The sequence below is a fragment of the Dermacentor albipictus genome, chromosome 1, assembly GCF_038994185.2.
Source record: "Dermacentor albipictus isolate Rhodes 1998 colony chromosome 1, USDA_Dalb.pri_finalv2, whole genome shotgun sequence".
Lineage (NCBI taxonomy): Eukaryota > Metazoa > Arthropoda > Arachnida > Ixodida > Ixodidae > Dermacentor > Dermacentor albipictus.
Genome location: NC_091821.1, coordinates 310,089,663 through 310,116,855, shown reverse-complemented (window position 1 = coordinate 310,116,855; position 27,193 = coordinate 310,089,663). Strand labels below are relative to the sequence as shown.

At 44.8% G+C, this 27,193-nt stretch overlaps 1 protein-coding gene across 1 annotated transcript; it reads left to right on the top strand.

Annotated features, from left to right (window-relative positions):
- The first annotated feature begins 6 nt into the window (after window positions 1–6).
- On the top strand, window positions 7–25,935 carry LOC135907005 (eukaryotic translation initiation factor 4E type 2-like). Its single transcript, XM_065438656.1, has 6 exons — window positions 7–164; window positions 490–559; window positions 1,106–1,243; window positions 10,905–11,009; window positions 21,549–21,838; window positions 25,772–25,935. The coding sequence occupies exons 2-6, from the start codon at window positions 548–550 to the stop codon at window positions 25,812–25,814; spliced, it is 588 nt and encodes a 195-aa protein (XP_065294728.1). The 5' UTR covers window positions 7–164; window positions 490–547; the 3' UTR covers window positions 25,815–25,935.
- Window positions 25,936–27,193: the final 1,258 nt, after the last annotated feature.

Sequence of the window (27,193 nt, the reverse complement as noted above, 5' to 3'; positions counted from 1 at the left end):
TTTAGATGAGCGAAGCCGTGCCAATCCAAGACAAGTCCAATATTGACCCTTTTGCGCTGCTGTGTGCAGCTCAGGTGGCATGTAAAGTTTCGCTATGCTTGTTTTTTATTGTTATAGTTTGTAACGTTCCCTTGTTGTAAAGTCTGTTAACAACTACACGCAAAGTAAGTCATACCTAAAGGCTGCATTCCTCGTGTGCTGTGATTATAGTTTGTTAATATTTGCAGGGTTTCTCTCAACACGTATGTATGCAATGCAGCTTGGCTTTTGTAATTTTCCATTTCACCCTGCTTCTGATCGTTTTCAAGGAGCGCGAAAACGTAGCACCGAACATTACGTCAATCTTGTACACCGGCGGCTTCACTTTTCCATGATTTATAGAACTGAGAACTGATTCCTACAAATGACATTAAACAGCGTGCACTGTGTCGCCAGTATGGCACTTTCCGAGCCTGTACAGTTGGCACCATCAGCGCTATTCTTTCGCAGGCTGGCGCAAGACGATTCTCAAGGCGGCGACGAGGAGGCGAATCGGCGAAGACCGATTATGGCTGCGCCGGTAAGCGCCGGTAGTTCGACCGTATGTTTTCTACTGCAACGTGTTTTTAAGCGCGCACTGGCGATACATTCGCTGTCTAAAGTAAACTGCGTTTTCACGGAACTGAATAACATATTCCGTTGCGATTTTGTTGTTGAACATTGCCGTTGCTCGTGTAGTTTCTTACCTCCGCGCCTCGTTAACATTCCGTCGGCGATAACAATTGCTCTATTTATTTACTTTCCGCATTTCATTCTACGTCGTTACTTGTGCTGCTTGTGGGGCGAGCAAAGAAGTTCGCGCGTAAAATTTCTTTCGACAACGTAAATCATCTGCCTACAGAATAACTGTTTCCATGAGCCACGGTATGGTGGCTTTTGTAGAGTGGATTGGTCTGAGCAGGTGGTTGGGAGAGTGCCTCAATACAGCTTTGCTACTTTGTCAAATATTATTGCTTGCGGTACACTAAGTCCTGCCAAGTTGCTTAACTCATGTTTTCAGGGTTAGCAACGAGACTGTGTGCTTAAGTGGCACGAGATTCAACAATACACTGCTTTGTTTTCGCAGGCTACAACCCCCGAAGAACGTGGTGAACACAGGCTGCAGTTTGCGTACTCGCTTTGGTTTTCAAGGCGAGCCCCTGGAAACAAACCGAATAACCAACGTTATGATCAGAACCTCAAGCTAGTCTGTACCTTTGATACAGTAAGTCCTTGTGATCGTACATCATGTGTGGCTATATGTTTAATAGCAACCACATTGTAGCTGATATTCAATAGTTGGGGAATAGCGTATCTGGATTGGCCCGCTTCAAAGCTTGACATTGCTCCGTGGTAGTTCTCATAGTGATTTTAATTGACTAATCTCTATCTGCTGCATATTTAGGGTTGGTTCAGTCCTTAGCAAATATTTTATGAGAACTGCCTGCAACAAAAGTCAGAAGGAATAATCAGAAGAAAGAAATGTCATTCTTTTATCTAAATAGGCAGTCAAAATATAGTTACCAAGGCCACGACATGTGCCTGCATAAAACAAATAACAGCAATAATAAAAAATCTAAAACAGTACTGTACACCGTGCAAAGCATTGTTTGATAATTGAGGTGATGGTAAAAGTAAATTTATTCTCCCCTACATTTACTAAATGCTTCAGATAAACAATCGAAATTCATTTCATCTATTCTTTCTTGGGCGGCAGTGTCTGTTGTCTTTATGTAGCATTTATTTGACTGAATATCAAATACATCGGTCCTCATGTTTCTTCTTGTTTATGCACAAAATGTACAGCAACAAATTTCTATGATATTTCTACAAACGAGTATTTACGATGACAAAGAGGCCAGTGCTGTGAAGACGATTGGAGGCTAGCATGGGCTGTTGCCTTTTGGCCAAGTGCAACATATTCATTTTGTAAATATATTTGTGTATAGCTTCTCGTCTTCATCTTCCCACGTAACATATTTGGTGGAGGTGGTTGTTCCCTGTCCTAGTCACAGAGGTTCGCAGTGGACGGTATGTCAAGCCTTCCATCATGGCTCCTGGAGACAACAGCTCGACTCAACTGGCTCCGACACCTGCTGCCTCTCTGACGACCTACATCACACTCTCCACTCCCTGTGATACTGGCATATTCTCAAGAAAAGATGGGTAATACGACGAGGACTGGATCAGCCTGAACGAACACGTCAGCACCAATAACCAGTGGGACCCTACTGTAATACTCGCCAACGTAGTCTTATACCCCTGTTACACTGGCACTTGCAACGGCCGTTAACGCAAGTGGAAGTTGAATACTGTAACGCCTGTGGGAACGGAACGGTGCTGGCTGCACTCACACGGCACTTTCTGTGTTCAGTCTGTTCACTTCCGCTTCGACGATTTATCACGTGACTCTTGAACTTTTTACCTCACCGACTCAAAAAAATTCTTTTTCTCTAATTATTTTCTGCGCTACATGCTGTACAATGTGTTTTTTTAACTATTCGCAAGAGTTGTATGGAAAAGTAGCGTAGAAGCTCATTCAGCCGATTCAATCCGATCCATGGCGTTGCAAAATAACTGCGTTTGTTGTGGTTTCAACGTAGTGAAGCGCCCCATTTCACGTTCGATCGTGTGCACTAACCACAGCACCACTGTGCATTTCCTTTTTTCTTTCGTACCGCGAGTGACCGTCTGCGCGATTCAGCAGGTGCAGTGTTGAACGTGGCGCGACTTTGCAACGCGCACCCTAGAACAGCCATGGAATGGTGCTTAGCTGGCCGCTTTATGAATGCAACCGTGATCATCCACCCTATTTGCTTCTCCTGGTTGCGCACTACGAGGCATTGGTGTCTGCAAAAAGGGCTGAACTGCAAGCTGTGTGCATTAAGAAAGCGTCATACAAGAGGAAGCGAAAGGCTGCCGAGAGGCGATGTCGCAGCCTCGGTGCGCTCGCTGTGGTATGTCTGCCAGGCAAAGGAGTGTTTGGTCGCTTCCCAGACTATTGTCTTGGTACGACACCAACGTGCCGACATTGTCGGATCAAGATTTTAAGGCCAACTTTCGCGTGACCCGTTCCACATTTGCCCACATCGTGAGCTTGTGTCCCTCACTAGCACGGGAGGATACGAACATGCGAGCTTGCATACCCCTACACCAGCACATCGCCCTCTCGCTGTATAGACTGTTGAGCAGCAACGTCATCCTTGCGTACACAGGCACATTGTGCTTCTGAGCTCGCAGTTCGGCAAGGTGATATATATATATATATTATGGGGTTTTACGTGCCAAAACCGCTTTCTCATTATGAGGCACGCCGTAGTGGAGGACTCCGGAAATTTTGACCACCTGGGGTTCTTTAACGTGCACCTAAATCTACATACACGGCTGTTTTTGCATTTCGCCTCCCTTGAAATGTGGCCGCCATGGCCAGGATTCGATCCCGCGACCCGGCAAGGTGATCCTGCCACAAGTTAAGTAAATGCGTGAGTGACGCTGTCCAGGCAAAGCGTTTTTGCACCGGCGTGCTCGCCTGCAGCAGGGACACGTTGCTTCTGGGGGCTGCCATCTTGATTATTTCACGACAGAACAGATGGAAACAGCGGTGAAACGAAGACCAGCAAGTTCCATTGGTGTTAATTGCCATTGGGTTTCCAACGACGCTCACGCTGCTGTGTAACTCCGCCTAACGGCCGTTAAGGCCAACTGTCGTGTTCCTTAACGGCCATTAAAGTGCCCATGCAACAGGGATATTACCTCGATGGCACACCTCAAGTTACGTTTCAGACACACGACGATGAGCTCACCAGTTCGGATGCACTCAAACAAAAGCTGCGAGATTTCTTTGGCAATCCTTACGGTCGCCAACTTGCCACAAAAAAAGTGTTATCCAGCCATGTGCAGACGTCAGCGGAGCCCTACGTCACACACATTAGAGACGCCTTGGCTCTATGCCACAAACTTGATGCACACATGTCTGAGCCAGCAAGGTTTCCCACATTCTCAGAGGTATCGCCGATGATGCCTTCAACTTGCTCGTCTTCAACATGGCCACGGTGGATGCAGTTATCAAAGAGCACCGCCACCTGGAACTCTCGAAAAGCCAATGTATTTACCAACAGTCTGCCCATCTATCAAACACCCCAGCGACATCTTCCTGTGCCGACGCTCCTCGTCCCAACAACACTGGCGATGTTACCAGGAATGTCTGGCTGCTTTCGACTCCAGCTCCTCCAACTCGCCTGTAGTAACAGTTTCCCTGATTCAGGCAGTTGTCCGCCAAGAGTTTGCCAACATGGGTCTTCGCTCTGTCTGCTCCGCCCATTGCCTCAACACCCACTCGGATTCTTCAATTCTACCTTGGGCCACATCTTACTACCACGTTTTCGTAGCCCATGTGAATGGCACACTGGTGACAAGCCCATTTGTTTTCATTGCTGTCGAGTCAGGCACATTTCTTGCCACTGTTGCAGCGCTGTGTCCTGTAGTTCCGCACTCTGTCCCCATCTGTGTGCGCTGTTAACCTTTTAAGGAGTTCCCTGGCCCAGGCCACTTATACTGGCTACTCTAACCCAAGTGGCCTTTCTCATCCCTATACTGCACAGTTTGATAATGCCGCCACTGAATCTCCTGCACCGAGCCACTTCTATTCATGGTCGTCTTCACCCCAACGCCTACAATTTCGCTCGACCCATCCCCGTCGCTCATATTCCCTGACTCCCTACGAACGCTCCCAGCTTGAAAACTAGACGACGATGCAGCACCTTGAGGTGACAGTGCATTTCTCCCTATGCCGCAAAATCCTCTACTCACATTAACCTCTCATATGAACCCGCTCATATGAACCTTCTTGAAGTGCAAGTCGACAGCATTTCTGCGTCGCTCTAATAGACGCTAAGACACATTTATCTGTCATGAGCGCTGACCTTCGTAACCCCCTGAAGAACATAGTAACACCCACCACAATGCCTGTTCCCCGTGTTGCCGATGGCGGAACGGCCCCCGTAATTGATATGTGTGCCACCCGAGTCTCCTTTACCAATTGCTCCACTATCATTCTCTTCACTGTCATCGCCAACTGTCCCCACAAAATCATTCTGGGCCTGGACTTTCTCTCCGCACATTCTGCTCTCATAGACTGTACAGCCAGTACCTTCCGCCTGAACCACCTCTAAGTTGACACAGTTGCATAGACTTCGTTCGCTTGCCACCTTCGGCACAGACTTACGTTGACTTTGTGTCATCCCCACCAGTGCCCGACGGTCGCTACATCGCGACACCCATGCAAGACGTCCTCCTTACACACCGCATCACAGTACCTCATGCGGTTTCATCTATTACGGCGAATTGTGTCCACCTGCCAGTGGTCAATTCTGGCTTGACAACACAAGTGCTGGCACGCGGGACGTCTCTGGCATTCGAGGATCACTCATCACTCAGTAGCATCTATTGCAGTAGACAACAATTCAACCAATCCTGCTTTACCATCACAGTCGGCAGCTTGTGGCATCGCCAACTTACAGAAAATGATGGTGCCCAACTTGCCGTCTGGGCATGCTTATGAGCTCTACCACATTCTTTTTCATACCACGATATTTTTTACTTTAGCAATCCTCCTTTAGCCCAAGCTACACCTGCTGAACATCACGTAAATACTGGCGACGCAGCACCTATTCATTGCTGCCCGTATCATCCAGGCATTGTCGCCGGCTGAGCATCAAGTTATTCACACTAGAGCACTGCTTGGGCCCGGGCCCAGCCCACAGGCAGGGCTCAGGTCAGGTAAGCTATCTCTGTTGCGGGTCTGGGCTGGGCTCAGGCCAAGAAGTTTCGGGCTCAGGCCAGGCCTGGGTCTCCATCAGACCCGCAATAGGCCGGGTATGCTATTGGCGACTTTTGAAAACTTTTTACTATAGGTAGGAAAAACTATTTCATCAGCATTAGGTGGGGTGATTAGGCGTGGTTTCTTCAGGCAGGCCAGATGGCCGTCAATCTATGTTTGATGGCGACTTTTGCAGCTCGTTCAATGGCTTGGAGTTGGGTGTCCACGCTAGAACTGCGCAGCACTGCCTCCCATGCTTTAGGCGAGGGAGAGGCCATCAGGTTAGGAGGAGGCTTGTTCTCCTCGCAGTCCCGTATTGTGTGATTCAGTGTTGCTAGTTCCCCACAGAATCTACAGAGTGGGCTCAGCCGCGTGGACAGCGATGCACAGCTTGTGGTACGGCCAAGCAGGAGAAACGCACTTGCCTCTTTCTCCCTCCCCCTAGTGCACGCTCACTTTGCCCTCGCCCCTGCTCCCGCTCTTGCTATCTTTTGATAACGTGGCCTTCAACATCGGGTATGCTGGAGGACGGCGCACATCAAGCCACCATCCTTCTCGTTCACTCGCAAGCTTTCGCCCGCATACACAGCAAATGGCTGTGCTTTTGACAGTGCGTTCAGAAAATTGCAGCGCTAATGAATGAGACCTGCAAAGTCTAATACGAGGTAGAAAATTTAATCTGTCAGATTGTCAGCTTTCGTGGTCATTGCTTTGTATTCTTGCTAGCCTTACATCAATTTGCCAGGAGTGAAAAGAGAGGTATCACATCTGAACTTGCTGGAGTCAGTCTATGTCGTACTTGCAATGCGCTGAATACCCTACATGTTGAAACAAAACCGATGGGGTCTTGAAAGTTGCCTGAAAAGTCAACCATTGGAATCAACTGCCATTGAAATAAAGCATAATAAAGCAACAAAAATTGCTTGTTGCACGCCAAATGTGGTTCCATATGAGCATCACCGTTGCATGTCATCAACTTATGTTTTGTAGAGCTATAAATTTCAAGCCAAGTTTATTCTCTTGAGTTCTAGCATTGTACGTTGCAATGGTTTTTTTAAATATGATATTTAGATTAAGTTGTTGGTGATTCTGTACATAAGAAGTGCCCTATTCTTTTTATATATATTGCCACGCAACTATTTGGCAAATGTAGCACAGGGTTTCATATCGCATGTTAACGCATGAGTATAATGCATTGAATATGTATTCTTTCCATTTTACCTGTTTATTTATCAGCAACAACGCCTGCCGAAGTCCTGACACAGTCAAAACTATCTCTAGAATATGTCCTGTTCCACAGATGGTATCTTAACAATTACCGAGAATTGGACCATGCTTCGCTTACGCACAAGGGCTAAAGAGCCGAACCGCGCCGGGCTGGGCCCAAATCTTTCGGGCCGGGTACAGGTCAGGTTTGAAACCATTGAGTTGGGCTTGGGCGGGTCACTGCATAGTACTTACGAGCTCGGGCCCGGGCCTGAAAATATGGCCCGTGCAGTGCTCTAGTTCACGCAGAAGTTCGCAAAATGCTAGCCAAGAACATCATTCAGCTGTCATATAGTCCATAGGCATCTCCTGTTGTCTTGTTGAAGAAAAATGATGGCCCATGACGATTTCATATGAATTACCGCAACCTTAACAGAGTTACAAAGGAGGATGTGTATCCTGTACACTCGCCCACAAAATATTGCGGGGTGCGTGAGCGTATGGCGAAACGACCCTCCTCCCCTGCTAGCGGGGCACCCCTGGTGTCAAGACCAACGCCTGTACGCATGCGCCTCCCTGCGAGACTGCAAGCGTGCACATTTCCACGCTTCCTTCTTGCGCACTGGCGATATCCGAATGCAGCCGCGAGGTGCCCCTCTTGCGTTTGGCGCTGTGGCGGCTCATAATATTATCAATATCAGTTGGAAATTTATTGTTGAGAGAGCGGCTTGGTGGGGTGGCTTTTGGGAGAGAATGGTGAGAACCGTGAAGGCCACCCTTTGCAGAGTGCTCGGAAGGAGCTGCCTGGACCATGACAGCCTCTCCATGGTTCTAACCCAAGTAGACGCTGCCGTAAATTCTTGTCCGTTGACTTTCGTCTCAGACGTGGGGGAGCTTATGCCCTTGACTCCAGCACATTTCCTAGTTGGTCGCAGGCTAACGAGCTTGCCTCTCTTCCAAGAAACCACCAAAGTCATATCGTCAGCAGAGACACTAATGCCAAGGGAGGTGACGCACCAGGCTTGTTGACTCATTCTGGCAACGGTGGAGACGCGAATACCTACCGCAGCTTTGCTCAGCGCATGTCACAAAGCCAGGCAGAGGAAGAGGCATCGATGAGGGAGACATAGTTCTCCTCAGGGATGGTCGGGCTCCATGCCATATGTGGAAAATATGTTTTGTTTTGGAAACCTTTCCTGGAAGAGACGGCCGAATACGCACTTGCAAGATCCTTCTCCCAAACCAAAGCAAACTGCAACCACCCACACAAGCCTTGTACCCACGCGAGCTCAGCGAGAAGTGCCAGCCTGTGCGAACAGTGGTGGCCGGGAATGAGCCGGCGCTCATTGCGGGGGAGGTTGTTGAAAGTTGCAAATGACCACCATACATTGTTGCACCCATGGTTGGGGGACCGACGACGCAAGAGAGAGAGGGAGCTGGCAAACGGACGAGGGGCGCCCCACTGCACCGCGTCCCGGCCGGTGCCTCTACCCGCAAACTGATCTGTTCCACTGGCTTTTCGGCAAACCGCCTACTGAGTACGAGGTGCCGGCATCCCCGACAGGGATGAAGGCATCAGTGCGACCAACAGAGAGCGTGGACTTCGTGTTTCTTCTCTCTTTCCTTTCTTCTTTCTTCGATCTATCTTTTGTAAATAAACCAGTCTCGAAACGGATCCCAACGAGTGAAGTTCTTTCCTTCGAGGCTCCTGCAAGCACGGCTGATGCCATCCAGCTTAACGCCCAGCAAAAGTTGGTGCAGTCGTACAAGAGCGACAGCAATTAGAGTCAGCCCAGTGGCGCGAGCATTCATTCACGCTATCAGTTGATAGAAATAGCTCATATTCGAAAATACTTGCTTCAGTCTGCATCTACCTTTTATTCATACATAGAGAATGTTCGACTCGATTTGAAATGGGTGTTACCATCTATTTCGAAGATATTTTATTTGCTGTGCATATTACTAACCCCGCCCTTCTGTTTTCTTTTTGAATAAAATAAACACTACTCTTTACTATTCAAACTGGATTAAGTCATTTTTTATTCTTTAACATGCTTCCTAGGGAGTGACAGCATCGGGCGACATAGTGTCAACTCGTCTTGACATAAAGCAAAGTTCTGTGTCATTTAAGGAATTTTGTAAAGGCACTCGGGGAAAACCTGAAAAACTCAGGGAATTTGGAAATGTCAACTTGGTAGACACACTGCAAGAATGCTGCTTAGGCATAAAGAGTGTCTCTCACTTAATCTTTCCTCACAATAATTTTATGCCGGCACACTATATTAAAAAAAGCTACTAATGGTTAGGCATTGCTTTCCTCTCAAGCCACAGTGCTTCCCATTGCCTTGTATTCCTTATGTGCATGGCTGTGTGCTACCTCCTTGCGCATAACCTCATGCAGGGATGCGAGCGCCGTCTCCTTGTGGTTAAATTGAATTGAGTGTCTTTCCGTGTCAGCTCAACATAGTTGTTCTTGTTTGGTCCTAAACTAAAGTTTACATGCAGCGCTTGTGTCTTCTACAGCATGCATTCACTGCAGTTTACTCCCTGCGCACACCTTCAGCACAGAAAGACAAGCACTGGTACTATTCACATTGTGTGCCACCGACAGCTGTCACCACTGCACCATAGCTAACCTTTGTCGCATTCTTCCCCAACCTTATGCCTTGTAGAGTCACAAGTCCACCAGAGCCCAGCTTTATGAATGAAACTCTTTATCTCACCTTTTTTCTTTGCATGCACAGCTAATGCACAAGTACAGGCAATAGCTGCAGCAGACAGTCTACATTAAACTGGAGCTTACTGCAGCTGCATGCTGCAAGTATTCTCAGGGACCTTGGGAAGCCAATCAGATTGCTCGCCCAAGTGACATCACTCAACCATTCTACATAGAATGGACAGAGGCAGGTGGAAATGAAGGGAGTGGAACGACTGCAGTCTGTAGCTATGCAGATGTTCAAAAACTTAATCATTACATGCTTTATGCAGAGCAATTAAATTAGACCCTTGGTGATCACGTGGACCTACCCTACTCACTCTTTGCATTTGTTCACAGCCATCAAAACTGCTTCAGGGTCCCTTTAACTTGCAGGGTCTCAGAGTGAATCTTAAACATTTAGTCAACATACATGTGGCTGAACAAATTCTTGGATTTCACCTTTGAATTGGCTATTGAACATCATTCAATTGCCCTGAGATATCCACACCACTGTCAGATTTGTAGCAATGGAAAAGAACCAATTAGTATGCGGTATGCTAATAGAGAGCACACCTGACCACGGAAACTTCCATTACCAATTAGCATGTTGTATGTTAATAGATTGCACACCTGGCCACAGAAATTTTAATTTCAGAGCAACAAGGTTGAAGAAAAGCATGGATAAATTTTGTAGTAGTGGCTTTGTAGGCTTTGAATAAACAAATTTAGTGGAATGATTCACTAAATTATGTAAATATAGAAATATACACAGCTGCTTTCATATCTGTGTGGCAGCCACACTGGTATTGGTTAAATTTAACTTGTTTGTAAATCCTGTGCACCAAGAACTTTTGTAGTGCAGTGTATTAGTGAACTCTATGATAATGTGAATAAGATACAAAGTGTGCTATCAAAGGATTTCTTGATCAAATTCGCATTAGTGGGGTGTTTCTCTCAACTGGTTGATATCAGGGTGCAATCAAAAGATCATAGACCATCCTGGGGAAAGGGTGTGCTGGTTGACTACAAGCCAGTAGCTCACCTCAGAGTTCATCTAGATGCTTTTTCTTTTTTTAGCAGCATACTTCAGTGCACAGCATTTTAATTCTCAGTAGTACTGCCTCAGCTGACGTGTTCTCTTTTGTCGGTTTTGTTAAATGCCAGGTGGAGCAGTTCTGGAGGCACTACAGCCACTTGATTCGGCCTTCAGAAATGTCAGGCCACAGTGACTATCACCTATTCAAGGAAGGAATCAAACCAATGTGGGAGGCAAGTGGCTCTCTCTCCCTTTTTTTTTTTTTGCATGTGCATCATCTTGCATCTCTTGCTACTGAGAATGTGACAACAGCAATTGAAGTCACTGCAGGTTAAACTTAGTTGTCTATTTCACTTTGCATACTTTTGGCTCACTGCAGTAAACACCATGTGAAGCTGCGTTCACATGAAAACAAATTTTCTACGCTAAACACAGTTGTCAGAAGGCACTTGAGAGTTATCAGTGCATTTGGTCATGAATGCACAGCCACAAGTAATTAGGTAATGGAATGGAGAAAATTTCAGCAAGAAAGTCTGGCAGTGTAGGGCTGCACATGATAGGCTGTGCCCATTATCTTTTTTTTTAATATCGCTTCGGGTGCATGCCATTTGGCTGCATGGACAGACGACCATTGGACAGGGACATTTCGTGTTAACCATTATTTTCCTCTTTCATGATTTATCAGCGGCCATTGCTGTATTGAAGCAACATGCTGAAAGGGATAATTCCCCTGGCCTCGTCAAGCTGCATTCTTACAGCTGGGGTGACCCCAGGAGAGACCAAACATGCATGCTGGCTTGATATTTTTATTTTGTCTGCTTTTTATATGTTGGCATATTCAAACTGTATGGAACTGAAAATTTGATTCCCAAGAAGCATTCTTAACGCACCAGAAGAAATATTTAAAGGTGGCACCATGGGTGTCCTGCTACTGCTTACTGTAATATTGTCCGACTTCACAGCCGAATTCAATGCAAACAAAGAAGTTGTGGCAAAAACCTTTTCTGCTTGTTTTACTATGCTTAAATGTAAATAAATTCTATGTCTTTTTTTATGCTGTCCACAAAAGAAAAATAATCTAAAAATTTCGAACACAGCCATAATGAGAAATGTTTTGTAACTTAAGTGTGCCTTTGCACATTTTCTTTTTCACCCAGAAACTTGTGTAAGGACTGTCAGATATAGAATGTCACCTTTGAAACATTCCTGAAAAAAATTTTTGCCTGCAATATATACAAAATAACAAAAAATTTAAATAAGCAAGTTCTCCAAAAAAGAAAAAGGAACTCTGATCACAATTTAAAATAATTTAATGGAGGTCTGCTTATGTCAGGCAAAACATGGGTGCGATATGTTTCCTCATTTGCTTTTTCACAAAATGTAATGAGCCAAAGTGGCTGATTTTGAGCGTGCTGGCTTTGGTGCCTTTGCTGGTTGTCTATCAGTTTCCACTGTGCGTAAATTCTCATTTCTCAAAGTTCTCATTTCTGTACTGTAAAAAAAATTCGCTCTGGTAGCTTGTTTTCAACAAAAATGTGTTTTCAGATTTTATTTGTGTCATGTGAATGCTGCCGCCCTCTAAAGTGCTAACTCAGTTTGCAGCCTGCGATGACATATTTTTTTGTGAGAACACACTCTTTTGCAGGAATGTTGCAAAGGCAACATTCTATATTTGACAGTCAAATGGTGAGGTCCAGCACAGGCTTCAGCACGTGACTGCAGGGGGTCCCACAGAAAACAGAGCTTCCTGTCACAATATGTTGCCATGGCTGCCAAACCGCCAGATGGGATTTTACTCCAAGAACCAAACTGTCCTCCTCCTCCCTTTCGGGTTATGTTGTGGTAGAGAGTGTCTACCCTCTAGTGGGAGCATTGGTGTCCAAGCATATAACATGCCGCATCTGCACTACAATGACTGACATTCCTCATCAAATTCTGGAGCTCATCTCACATGAGAAATGGAGCAAAAATATTGTCATTCTTATTGTGTATAGTTCACCCCGTCAGGGGATACCCGTTATCCATAGTGAAAGAGGCCTGGCTCTGGCAAGATATCTGCAACCTGCACTTTACTCTTTCTACCAACCCGGCAAAGCCAATGCTAGGAGGCAATAACGTCACGCGAGACAGGTTCCCTGATCTCACCTTCACACACAGCACCGGGCCTATCGTGACTCACAGTCCTTTCGACAAAAACTTAGTGATTATTACATTGTGGCTATGGTCCTACCACTTTGTACATCGCACCGACCTGAACAGAAGGTCCACATGATGGATTGGACGAAGTTGAAAGAAAGATGGTTAGAGCCATTGAAAGGCAAAGTATACAACCAGTGGCTAGCCTCGCTAACACATGACCTAGAAGCGACTGCTCGAAAGATCACAACCATGGTATCTAACCCTGACATTGACGTACATCTGTTACACATATGGGACACTCGCTGAGGAATTTAGAAGCGTTGGAAATGACAGCGTTACCATCATAGGCTCCAACGCCACATGGGACAGATCATGCGAGAGGTGCAGAATTATGCTGAAACACTAACTGGTAACAACTGGCGCAATTTTTACAACCGCCTCTTACGCACCCTGGGTACTGCTAAAACGTGGTTAATTCTCAGGGCCCTCATCAATCCCACAAGGAGTAAGATGCACACATCATAGCTTACGCATCCTCACCCACGCTTACCACGATGACCCCGACCGGCCCTCCTCCTCGTACCCACTCGTCATCACAGTAGACAATGCTAGGGCTGCCATACAGGACCTCCACTGCATTACAGCCCCGGGTGCAGATAGACTGCAATTCGGCACTTTGCACAACCTCAGTGATTCGGACTACGTTCACATGGTGAATACATTTAACAAGCCTTGATGGCAGGGGGCGCTACTACAAGCGTGGCAGCATGCCAACCTTTTCTAATTCGGAAGCCAGGTAAAAATATCTCAATGGAGAATGTACGCCCAATATCCTTACCATCGTGCATCACAAAACTGATAGAGTCTGTCATCCTCTGCCGCCTGTAATCATTCCTCGAACGCCAGTCATTCTTTGCGGACACTCAATTCGGCTTTTGCTCTGATCTATCCACGCAGGACTTCAGCTTCTTCAGCTAAAGGAGGAGGTTCTTGGCCCTCGATCTCACAGCCAAACGATAGCAGTCCTCGCCCTAGACCTGAAAGGCGCGTTCGACAACATCGAACATGACTTTCTCCTTGGCAATTTTTCCTCCTTGCATTACAGGTCACGTGTCTACAACTAAGTCCATGCCTTCCTACGCAACAACACAGTGTCAGTTGGGATGGGCCCTAACTGCATGGATACTATCCGCTTAACGGGGTCACAGTACCGCCCAAGGTTCGCTACTGTCCCCAAGCCTTTTTAACATCGCACTGTCAGGACTTCCCCAACAACTTGAGTGTATACCAGATCTTTGTCACAGTATCTACGCAGATGATACCACGATTTGGACCACTCTGGGGTCAGATAGTGAGATCCAGGACAGGCTTCAGTTCACAGCCGACACTGTCGCCTAATACGCATGAAAAGGGAGGCTCAGTTGCACCCCGCAGAAATTAGAGCTAGTCCTTGTCGGACCGCCCCATGCTGCATCACCAAATATAGAGGTTAAAGCAGCTGGCACTCTATCGAGAAGGTCCAATGCGTCTGCATACTCAGGCTCTTAGTGTAGTCCAAAGGGAGGGCCTAGCAGACCATGCATCTTCTCACCCACCTGACTGATCAAATCATGAATATGCTTCGTCGAAAGAGCAGTCACTTTGCAGGTCTCCACGAACAGGATACGTTTCGCTTGTTCGAAGTGTGCACCTTCAGCTGCTTCACTTATCACCTACCTTTCCACCATCTCACCCTATCACAGCAGATGCACATCGAATGACTGATATTCTAGGATGTAAAACAAGCTGTGCGTCTTCCTCATTATAGCTCAGCTAAGAGATTATTGGCGTTAGGGAACTACAACACCCTAAGTGAACTTCTCAGAGCACAGAGTAGGAGCCAATTTTATCACCTCAGCCTCACTTCCGCATGGTTGAACCTACTTTTGAGGCTAGGCTATCCACTTCCTACGACCATTCTCCAAAAGACATATACCCCAGTTCCAGACCGAGTGGCACAAGCTCTTAATGTTCACCCCATCCCACGTAATATGCATCCAGAGTACAATAGTGGTAGGTGCCGTGCTATGGTGCAACTATTGATATGCATGCTGGAAGATTTAGAGAGGTTCAGAACCATGTGCACTGACAAAGCCCATAATTCCTCAGCTCTCGTAGCAGCAATAGTCAATGGTGGTGATGAATTAGTGGACACAGTGTCTGCACGCAGCTCCACAACCCCAGTCCTTGGGGTGGAGCTGGCCATTTGAGATGTGCTTTGTCTCCTCCAGACTTCTATTTTATCCTCACCAATTCAAAGACGGCATGCCAAACCTTTCTGTTAGGCAAAGGCATTACACTAGCTGTTCATCGCATCCTATCACAGCTTCCTCACAACACACCAACTCCACCTGCTCTGGACTCCTGGTCGTACCTCATTGCCGTGCAATGAATGCACTCAATCAGCCGCTTGCAAACTCTCCCTCTGAGCTGCCCCACTTAATGAGGCGACCAACTCAGATAGCTGGAGCCCATTTCTCTCGTACCGCGATATAGTCACACACTATGCACGTGCATGCATCCGATTCTCTCCTCCACCCCCTTTCTTTTGCAAGGATGAGGTGGCGCTCAGGCAGCTTGAGACACACACACATTCCCAAACCTCTGCTCTGTTCTGAGAGATACTCTGATGCTTGCCCGGGTTGTGTTGTTCAAGCCACGACGTTTCGCGTTATGATATAGTGCACAACGACCCCTATCTCACCCCCTTCCCACCATCCTCTACCCCTTTCCAACTGAGAGTGATGGGATGATGTTCTTCGTGATGGACCCTGCAAGGTTTGCCAGGCCTTAATTCGGAGTGCCTGCAAACTCGTTGGAGCCGTCATTGGGGCTCTGGACTAGGAGCACCACCATCAATCTTCCTTTGTAATAATAAATATGTTTTTATCATCATATCTGTCCACCTAGCCTCCTACGTCGTGATGCCATCATGGTTGTTTCTTTAACTGGATGTATATCAGAATAGGCATGGGGCAGCATACATTCATAACATGAATGACATGTCGTGACATCAGTGACGTGACATATTTGTCATGGCATGTATGCCATGACATAAACAATATGAATGACATGATGCCAATGTGGTCGTTTCTTTAATTCGATATACCTATAGTATCAGGATATGGATAACATTACATAAATGTCATGACATAAATGATATGAATGACATGATGCTGTTGTGGTAGTTGTTTCTTTAACTCAGTATATGTGTATCTGGATATATATGACATGACATGCATGCATGACCTTACATGAATGCCTCACGTGTCATGACATGAATGCCACAAATTGCATAACATGACATCAATGACTACATGCGTGAGCATGTCATTCCATGCCTGTGTCTTACCACACATATCCTGGTACATATTCAGTCACATATATGTACTACATATACAAATGACCATGATGCCATCACTTCATGGCATTCATGTGATGCATGTTGTCATTTAATTCGTGTCGTGGATATCCTGATATAAGACTTTAAAAAATGGAACTGACATTGATGAAAATCATGACATGAATGTCATAAATGAGATGACTATAATGGGTTGATTGACATGACATGCATGTGTGACATTAGTGACATGTCATATAATGATTAGCATGAATGCCATGGTTAATCATGTCAAGCCATGACATGATTCCCATGAATGTCATGACGTGCATGAGAAGAATGAGAAAAATTTGGGACATTCATGCATGCATGCACAGCATTACATTACTACATGACAAGAACTTGGGCCGATGACTTATGTAGATATGCTCGTGTCTGTGATGCCATGATGGTCATATCATCATCATTCCAGCTTCATAATCTGACTCTCACTGCTGATTCACGCATGCCGTCTGCCCTCGAGCCATGTGGCACGCGTAAGAAGATCCCAGCATCTCGGCAGCAGAACAACGGATGGTGGTTGCATCTGTTCAAACAGCGATTGAGAAGCAAGTTTCCCACGAACATTAATTTCCAAGCACCAGACAGCAATGCGCAGCCTCCTCTTTCATCCCAAAGGTTGTGGCCCTTCTCGTCATTAACAGGCTGCTTAATTAAGCATCAAGGTGTGCTCTTTTCTAATTCGCACAGTGAGTAAGACAAGGTTGCATCGAATTCCACTATGGCAGCGTCGTCACGGCTTGGTCAATGCGAGCAGCTGCACTACGCCACTCGTCCAAATGGCTATAGCAGACACGAACTTCAGTTTGTGTTGCAGTATCACCGTCAGGTCAACCATTTGTGTCCTCTAAACGATAACATGCTGCTGTCAGTGAGCATTCAGTTCCTGCATTTCTTTCGCACCTAGCTCCTCCACGCCACTCGCTTACATCAATATGATTGTTCGTAGAAATCCTGCAATCACCGTTACCGTCATTGCCATATTGCTGCTGCTATCACACATACACAATAGCCTTAATCTTAGTTCCCTGTAATCACGTAACACACACAAACACTGGATATGCACAAATGCTTTGGTCAACCTGGCAACGCTTTGCAGAATCCCAGACAATGGCTGCCTGTCAATGTTTCGCATAGCGTCGATTCCCATAGTGCTTGAGATCTGTTTAGCTTTTTCTTTTTACTTCTTTTCTGGGTACGAGCATTCCGCCATTTTAAATTGTGTAAGTTCACCAATTTTGCATTTTGGACGCACTAATGAAACTAATGCGAGCTAGCGACGCATCCTACCTCAATTGGCAAACTTCACCAGGACAAAAATATTCACAGCTTGCCACTGTCAAACTGCATGTGAAACACTCACCAGCGATTCAAATCTGCGTCAGGCAATAGAAGTGCTTCCTATGTTCACATGGCAATAATAACAAATCGCAACTCTAGTTGTGTGTGCCTGTGTGTGTTTTCTTTCTTCGTCTTCTTTTGCTGTTACTTCTGCACGACCAAATATGACAGCGTGCCTATCTGGATCTCACCTGTTTATCTTTATGATGGTACCAAAATGGCATCGTTGCGTCAACCGAAAGTCGCACCTTCTTGGGGCAGTGGCACGTCGCGGCACTTAGTTTTCTACCAGATTTTTATCGGCAGCTTTATAGAAAAGTGCAATTTCCTGAGGTTCCACGTCACTTTTCTTTCTACTATTTCCCCACATGATAAAGAAACACCCCAGGATTGCAAAAAAAAAAAAACTGGAATTTTGATCGGTGAGGCCGGAGTGGTGCGTGGTAATCCGGAGTGGTGGGCAGCATTTCCACTGCACTCACCATGGGGAGAACGCTGGTGTAGCAGGTGTCCCAGATTTATGATGCACTTATAACATGCTTTTTCTGCATTTCTTTTACCTCAAGCTTGCATGTACGTATAAATTTTCAGTTCATGAAAATATAAGTGCATCACTTTTTCTTTTTTTTGGTATGCATATCTTGCATATCTGCATATTTATTCCATCTTTGCCAGTGAATTGAATTGCCAGGCTATTTATTTGGGTAACTACACAGCCTAGAAGCCTACACAAAGTTATTCTGCCATCTGCCACTATAAAGAAAGGCAGTAGGTGTAATAATATTTTTTTATATACAGTTAAACCTCAATATAACGATGTAGGTAATATTGGCAATTTGCTTCGTTTTACTGAGATTTCGTTGTATTGAAATTCGACCTTTTATGTAGACAAGTACAGTGATCGATTGATTTTCCTTACACGGGAAGGGGCTGCAGAATTTTCCAAATTATCAGGCAATAGAAAAAAATGTTTGCAGCTTGCACTAGTGGTGCAATCCTGGAGTCAACAGCGGAGTTTGTGATCACCTAACTCTTATGTGTCTTGCCTAAGTTGTTTGTAGGTCTTGCGCGAGGTTACGCTAGGTTTTGCTAAGTCGTCTTGGTGGGCTTGACGCTGGAAGTTTTCAAGCAGTGGCAGACCAGGATTGATTTCTCAGTGATGCCGAGCGTTCAGGCACCAACTCTTGCATTCCCCGGACTGGAACTCTGTATCTTCGACTCGGCGTCGCCTCTTCTCAGCCCCAGCTTCAGCGCGGTATTCCGGATCAGCTTGGCGGCGGCGCATCACTTCTCGCTTGGCAGTTTGGCGTTCTTCCTGGTAAGCCGCTTCCTCTTCAGGCGTGTGGACTTTCTTCGCCCCTCCCATGGCAGCAGCACGTACGCATGGAGTAAAAGAGGCAAGAGGTGTGTCGCCGCACTGGCTATTCCAAGGCCTGTGACGTCACGACTCTGCCCTACGCGCATGGGGTGCAAGGAGGTTACGTGGCTCGGTGCTCTCGCAGGTGGTAGCTAGTGAACACGAGGCGTCACACAGCTGGGCTGAGTTTTCTGGTAATGCTCCATGGCGGAACAAAAGCTTAAACAGCTCCTCTGTTAGAAAGCAAATTTGAATGAGAAAATAATTCATTTTAATGAATTTCGGATTTGGCGACAAATGATACGGTTTCATGCCACATCGACGAATTCAGTGAAGCCGGCCACGCATTTGTGTGCACTCCGCCCCTGCGTCTGATAGCGTCGCCCGCACTGAGATGACACTATCATGAAAAGCGCTGACAGCAGGGAACGAATGCTTTGTCACACTGTCACTCCAACGGGCGGCCGAAACTCGAGATTACATAACCTCCAATACTCAGCTTGGTAAGATAGCTTACATGGTGCCGCGCCATCTCAGCACGTCCACTCTTTGCACATGCGGAAGAGTACGTCTAAAGCAGGGTGCACAGATGCGTATGCGCTCAGCCGCGCTTATAGCCATGCGCAGCCTTTGAGATGCGTGCCAGAAATCGCGACGTTCGCCCCCCACCCATTGCGCGTGCTTGATCGCATTACCGTGAGCTCACTCCCCTCCCCCTCTTTCCCTTTGCTCGCAAAGGAAGGCAGCACTTGAGAAGCCACCATCTTTCTTGTGTCACCCTCGCACTTGCACTCGCACATAAAGCACGAAGTGCGCAGGGTGTGATTGAATCTTATCTCACTCGGACTTGATGCGGAACATGATGTGGCTCCACTTCAGCAGTCGTTCTTGTTGCACTGCACGCGATTTGAGACGTGTGCTTATAAGCAGAGGCTTTTAATACAGTCATTTGACTATCTACATCCATGGAAGTTTCCATTTAGTGTCTCGGCATTCCTTTGTCGCAAAAGCGAAATTTTGTTATATTGAAATCGCATGCAAGCACGCTTCGTTAAATTGAGGTTCTAAATAAATGGTGTCCTATGGACAAGAGCTTATGAAAAGTTAAATACTTCATTACATCGAGAATTTAGTTATATTGAAGTTGATTATATCGAGGTTTAACTATATATTTAGGGAATTTAGTTAAGGTAAAGCAATATCTATGCGCAGCAGTGGAACTGGGTCACATAAAGATAGGTGTTTGCATCACAAACGAATAGCCATTGCCTCTTTTTCTTACATTAAAAGCATGCCATAGTTCCCATTCCATAAATATTTGCTTCTGTCCATAATTCTAATCTAAAACCTCAAAGATTCAAAGTACAGGAACTTTTGAAAGCTTTTTATGTAAGAAAAAGAGGCAATAAATGTATTAAAGATATCTCTATCACTCTTCTGTTATGAAACACAGCCTTTTTCTTATCATCATGATTTCTTACCATGATGCGTCTGCAGTCTACGCACATGTACTTATTATTGTTGGCTTCAGGTGGTGAGTAAACCAGCTATTGGTAGCACTTTTCCTTGTATTCTTTTTATGTGAATGTCTTAGCTTGTGCTGTCTTCCTGACATGTAAATCAACTAGCTGAGCAAACAGTTCTTTTAATCTTATGCATTTGTTTCTGTTCTGCAAGCAACAACTTGCACATTTTCATGTCCCGTTAGCATGGCAGAAGTTAGTTCGGTCATGAATGGCATTTCGGTGCCTCTTGTGAAACCTGTTGATTGCATTAAGCCACTGATTGCATGTTGGTTGATTTTGTGCTGTAAATTGTTAACAGCTGATTACATATTAAACCTGTTGATTGAATTAAGCCACTGATTGCATGTTTATTGATTTTGTGCTGTAAATTGTTAACTGGTTACATGGGTGCATTTCTTAGGAATAAAGAGTGAAGCCTTGGTCTCTTCACGAACAAGACCACACTGTCAAAGCTTTTTATAGCAACAGCAGCTAGGAGGAAGTTTTAGCTTGAGGCCTGCTATCTCATAGGAACAGAAAAATTGTTTTTCTCGGCAACCACCTTTTATGCCATGGATAGTTTTATAAAAACTCTTGAAAACTGCTAGAAAAAAAACTTAGGTATCAAATTTATTACTCTTTAATTTGGCAATAAAAAACAATATCCCAATTCTGTAAATTGCACTTAATAACATATCTAAAGCAGACAACATTGACGTATTATACACTGCTATGAAATATAATACCACTAATTTGGGAGCGAGACTTTTGCAACACCCTTAGGAATAGTAATGATTTAGTTCACGCAAAATTAGTTCATACAAAATTAGGGGCATTGGTGGGAATCTGAACTGCTGATGTCGTATAGATGAGTTAAGGTCCAAATGAATTGCTCTAATTTTACCGAGTTTTTGCGAGTGATCTCATTTTCTTCACTGTCTTTGTGCTCTGTTAATATTGATAGCTGTACTTATTAAAACATGAACTGCAGGACGAGGCGAATCGCACGGGTGGCAAGTGGATTGTGCGGCTGCGCAAGGGGCTGGCATCCCGCTGTTGGGAGAATCTGATCCTGGCCATCCTGGGCGAGCAGTTCATGGTTGGTGAAGAGGTGTGTGGTGCCGTGGTGTCGGTGCGCTTTCAGGAAGACATTGTGTCCATCTGGAACCGCACGGCCAGCGACAGCCAGACAACGCTGCGCATCCGTGACACTTTGCGCCGTGTACTCAACCTGCCCGTCAACACTGTCATGGAGTACAAGACCCATACAGACAGCCTGAGGTACCTGTTGTGTGCAACATCATCATCATCTTGCATGCAGTTTACTTATGTGCATTGTTGAGGGCGTCTTGGAATAATATTTTACACTGATATCATGTAAATTCTTTGGCGTATTGACATTCTAAACTATACAGAATATATTTTTTTGTAACCTTAAAGGGGAAGGGAGAGTATAATTAGCATTACCTGTTATCTGATCAGCTATCACGGTGCTTAGGCAAATCACCATATGTTTTATTTTGCATGTTAGTGTAAATTTAAACGAAGTTGACGTGCTATGTAGCTGCTTTGCTCAGTAGACTTCTTTGAGACACACTCTGCTCAGTTGAACACTTTGATCTGCTGATGAATTTGTGGCATTTTAGTTTCACATAAACATTATAAAGAGAAGAATGAAGAATCTAGTCAGCATTAGGCTGTCTCATGGTACAAAGTTAGCATCCTTAAGCACAAAGTGCCATGGAGAAAGCCAGAAGTTCTATAGCATGTAGGCAATCAGTCGGCTTGGCTTGGCTTGGCTTGGCCAGGCCAGGACAGTGATTTTTGTACTTCAGGTCTTCAGTTATTTGTGTATGATTGAATGAAAAGTTATTAGTCACATAACATACATATTGTTCTGCTGCTCAGCTACTGAATAGAAGCTAATCTCTCACTCTTTTTATTCATCATATGAAGACTCTTCCCATTCAAGCTTACAATCGTAGCCTTTAAGCAAAAGCAATGGGTTGTGCTTTGGGGGGGGGGGTGTCAAATATCGAGCTATCAGAATTTAATCAAATATACATATTGTACAAAAACACCCTTTAACTATTGAATGGCATGCGAAATATTTTTTTCATTTCTAAACGAAGCAAGTATAAAGGTTGTGTGTAATTTACTTGGTTAAAAGGAAAAATAAAGCTTGTTTGCATCATTTGATACATGTCATGCCATTCTGAACTCAGTGTCAAGTCAACTGAGGAGCTTGTAAATGAGAAATGACTGGAAGGTGATTATATCTGGTGACCCATGACGATGAGAGTAATGAAATACAGGAACAGAGGTAAAATGCCTTAAAGCATCTTACAAAAGCACTTGTATTGAATGACTGACAATTAATGAGTGGAGCTGAGCTGCTCAGTGCATTTACTCAACAACTCGTGCATCTACGCAGTAAGTGTTGCTCGTTTGCTGCATAATCATTCAGAACAGTCGCCATTTGTATCTGTCTTTCTCACACCAGTTAATTTTATTTTTTGATAATTCGACCAGCACCAATGGTATTCGCCAGCGCCCATACATTTCTATGGGACCAAATTTCCATTATTTTTTCTTGAAATTAGCCATCCCCAGATAATTCTAACTTGGCTGGTCATCCCGTACATGCCCTAAATGATGACTGCAGGGGTAACTCCAATAGCGGCATTGTCTGTCTTGGCAGCACTTAGTGTCCCGTGAATGCGTCGAGCACACGCCATCTTTCATTGAAAATGTCTATTTTTGGCCTGCCCCGGAAAGATGTTAAAACAAAGATAGTAGCTCACGGCGAATTATTACAGTATTTACCTGATTCTAATGCGCACCATTTACAGTGAAGCTTTCTTTGCCTCTTTCTCTGACTTTTCAACTGCTGCTGCTACTGCTGCTACTGCTAAGGCTGCTACTGCTACTGTCTTGCATGCCCCATTGGGTAGTGGTTCAGAGCGTGCATATGCATGGCAGGAGTGTGGCATGACAATGCGAGAAACTTGTTTGGACCTTTCCATCAACGGTGGCCACAGTGCCCCCCTTGAGTTCCCTGGGCTACAATAGCCTCTTGACTGTTGTAATTATCCGTGACCCCCTGCAAACTATTGCAGAAATTGCAGCGCTTACCTTTGTACTAACGTGTAACAGTCTGGAGGGAAAGACAGACAGAATGATAAAGAGGAGGTAGGGAGAGGAGACAGAGTGGGTAGAACCGATGCAGTCAGAAAATGAGTAATAGCCTCGCCACTCTTTGCCCGCATACATGGAGAGGAGAGTGGTAAAGGGAAAGGAGACTTAAGAAGGCAGAAAAATGCTACTACTAGACATAACAGTAGTTGTGGACAAAGTGGATAAATTGAAGTTTAAGGTACGGTACGGTATGTTTCTGCTATTTCTGAACAATCGACGTAGCGCAAATTTGTTAAGCTGACAAGTAATACAGGGCATGCAGATGCAAAAGCGTCCAGGCGATACTACAGAAGTGGCCGCACGTCAAATCAACACTTCTGTGCCCGCTGTCGTAGCTTTGAGGCCGTGACGTTGCTCGAAGTCACGTGTTCGATTCCGATCGCAGAAATTGCATTTTGGCGGCGGTGGTATGCAAAAATGCTTATGTACTTAAATTTAGGTGCCCGTTAAAGAAGTCTAGAGGATAAAAATTTATCCAGGTTCCGCAACTACGGCATGCTTCATAATCCGATTGTGGTTTTGGCACATGCAACCCTATAATTCAATTAAAGTTCACCACTTCTGCCACAATGCAATGTGCCAGGTGAGGCAATGACAGTGCTAACCTTTTCGGAGGTTATGAACAATGGCATAAAACAATGCCTCGTACAAACATCTCACTGTGTGTTCTGTATACTGCGAAGACAAACAACAGTGGTACATGCAAGGTAATGTTTAACGTCAACTCGCCACTCTCGTTTAGTAGAACTTGTTGTTGGGCGAGTTGGTAGATATTAGCGAACATTGTTTAACTGCGCGAACAAACGAACCACAAAGACAGAGAGGGACAAGGACGGGCGCAGGAGACGGGCGCAAGGAAGGACTGCGCCCGTCCTTGTCCCTCTCTGTCTTTGTGGTTCGTTTGTTCGCACAGTTAAACAATGCTCGCCACTCTCGTATTGTACAAAATGCTGAAGGAATTAAACATTTGCCATCAACATCACCACTAATTATCATTAATCAAAGCAAACTGCACAGAAAGCTTCACTTACATTGATTCCCACAGTTTGTGGGATCCGCGCAATTTTTCTTTCCAGAAATATTTTGTCTGATAATTGCTTGGGCAGTGCAATTTGATAGGAATCTAAAACCAAAGCCACATTCACAACAGCCTACTGTCATAGCCAGCCTAGCCAGTGTCATCACCATTGCCATCACAATACTGCAACCACGGATGGCGATAGAACGAGTTCTCGCATAGCATGACGACAACATGCCAGTTTCAGTCCAGTTACAAAAACACACTCAAATGATAAGTTATTTTACATGTTAAGCTAGCAGCAACAAGTCGCATCATGTGTTCTTGCCATTTCAGAGAATTGGATGCGTCACAGGACGAACTGGTGAAGTGGTTAGTCTAGGTGTGGGCCACCGTCCCATTTGCAGTCGTTGCGGTGTGGTTTGATTCTTGCAGAATAATAACAAATGCACTGTGGACCTTACAGAGAACAACATATTTTCATTCTTCATAGACAGCGATAAAGTGCTGTGTGAAAGTGATAACAGTGGACATTAAGTAAATTTTCATTTTGTGAAGATAAAGTTTGCTGGCTTCATCTTTTTCTCATTGCCAGAATTGTAAGCATGCTACATTTTTATTGCTAGAAAACCTGTTGCACATTCGATTTCTATTTTTTTTAGGAATTCTAATGTCATATTTATGTTAGTTTTTTTGCTTTGAACCCATAAAGAGGGCCTTCAATTCAGGGACGTGTCAGAATCTGGGCATATGCTGTGAAATGAATCAGCTATGTGTTTTGCTGTTTTTTATGCCTATTGTTTAACTTGATCTGCTGGATAATTTGGACAATTTCGTAGGTCCCATCAGGGTCAAATTAACAGACGTAAGCTGTATCCGTGCACTCCTAGTTATGCTGTTTCTTCACTTTGCTCTGTCCTATTCTTCAGCACTAAGGTTTATTGTGTTGCAAGAGGCACCATATGTTCATTACTTTTTTTTCTTCTTCCTTTTCAAAGGGACAATTCCAGTTTTCGCAACACTGACATCTTCCTCAGATGACCAGGATTGGAGCTCCAGCCAAGACAGGACACGCTGCTCGTGATAAAGGACTCTGGAGCCTACATTAACGTGCCATCGTAATTTGTGGTTAATTTCACCCAATAAAGTGGACATCACTTGACTCAGAGCAAATATTTCAGTTGTGATTGTATCGTGGTTTTTAGAAGTGTGCATTACATCTGTGAATGTATCATTGCGTCATTTGATTCTCTGCCAGTTTGGCTGCATTTCCTTTACCATGACAGCTTATCTATTGATAGGATGGACAACTGGTTATCTGTTATATACGTCATACATGCTGCTCATGGTTTAGTGAACGAATAGCAGTGCGAAAGCCAATGACGAGACTAGAAGTATTATAAGACGACACACACATGCACTGTGTGTGTCACCTTTTCGTTTTGTCCTCGTCATTTCGCACTGTTATTTGTTCACTATGAATCAGAATCAACTACATAACTCATCAACAAGCCTTAACACTTTGAGGGTCAATTTTATTCGCCATATGCAACCACCCAGGGTCGATTTTTTTTATTTCAGATTCCAATTCTTAGGGACCTATTTCAAAAAAAATGTACTGCAATTTTTCTAGGGTGGCCGTAAAGTGAGAAAAGATATTTTGCGTTGGTATATATGTACTCTTCATTCATGAATAACAACAATAAAGAAAGAAATAAACTTATATGAATTAAAAATTTGATGCATTTTTATACACATAGTTCAAGGCCTTGAAAGTCGATTTTACAGCTTATCATTGCTGGTAAAAAATTTTAAACATTTTTTAATTGAGCTGGCTTCACTTCTTGTTTTTAGCTTTTTCAGAATACTGCACTAGAGGGCGCAAACATCAGCCTGCGATCGCGATTAAGGGGCTGATCGCTATCTCAAATGACCGTGTAGCAACACCCGCTCTGGATCAAGCTCGATCAGAAGTGTGCGTGTGACACCGATATTAAAAAAGAAACTATTAATTCCCATAACCAATGTTTTTGAACCCCTATTGTGAACTTTGTTTATGTAAGCCTCTGTTTTTTGTTGTTTCCCTACTTCCACCAATCTTCCAATCACTTCTTGCAAATCTGTTGCGGACATGTTTACTTTCCCCCTGCTCTCGCTGAACCCAAGTGCTTCAATGAGGCTAGTGGTGCCTAAAATCGACCGCTAGGCAGATATCTTCACATTCTAATAAAGCATGCTCCATTGTATCCCTAGCATTACCGCAGCAAGCGCATGCTTCTTCCTTCTTATATCTCGCTTTCTGGGTGCGTGTTCTAAGACATCCTGATCTCGCTTCGAAAAGTAATGAGCTTCCCTTTGAGTTATTGTAAATTGTTTCTTTCCTGATTTCGTTTTTTTCCTCTTAAGCAGTTACTCATGGC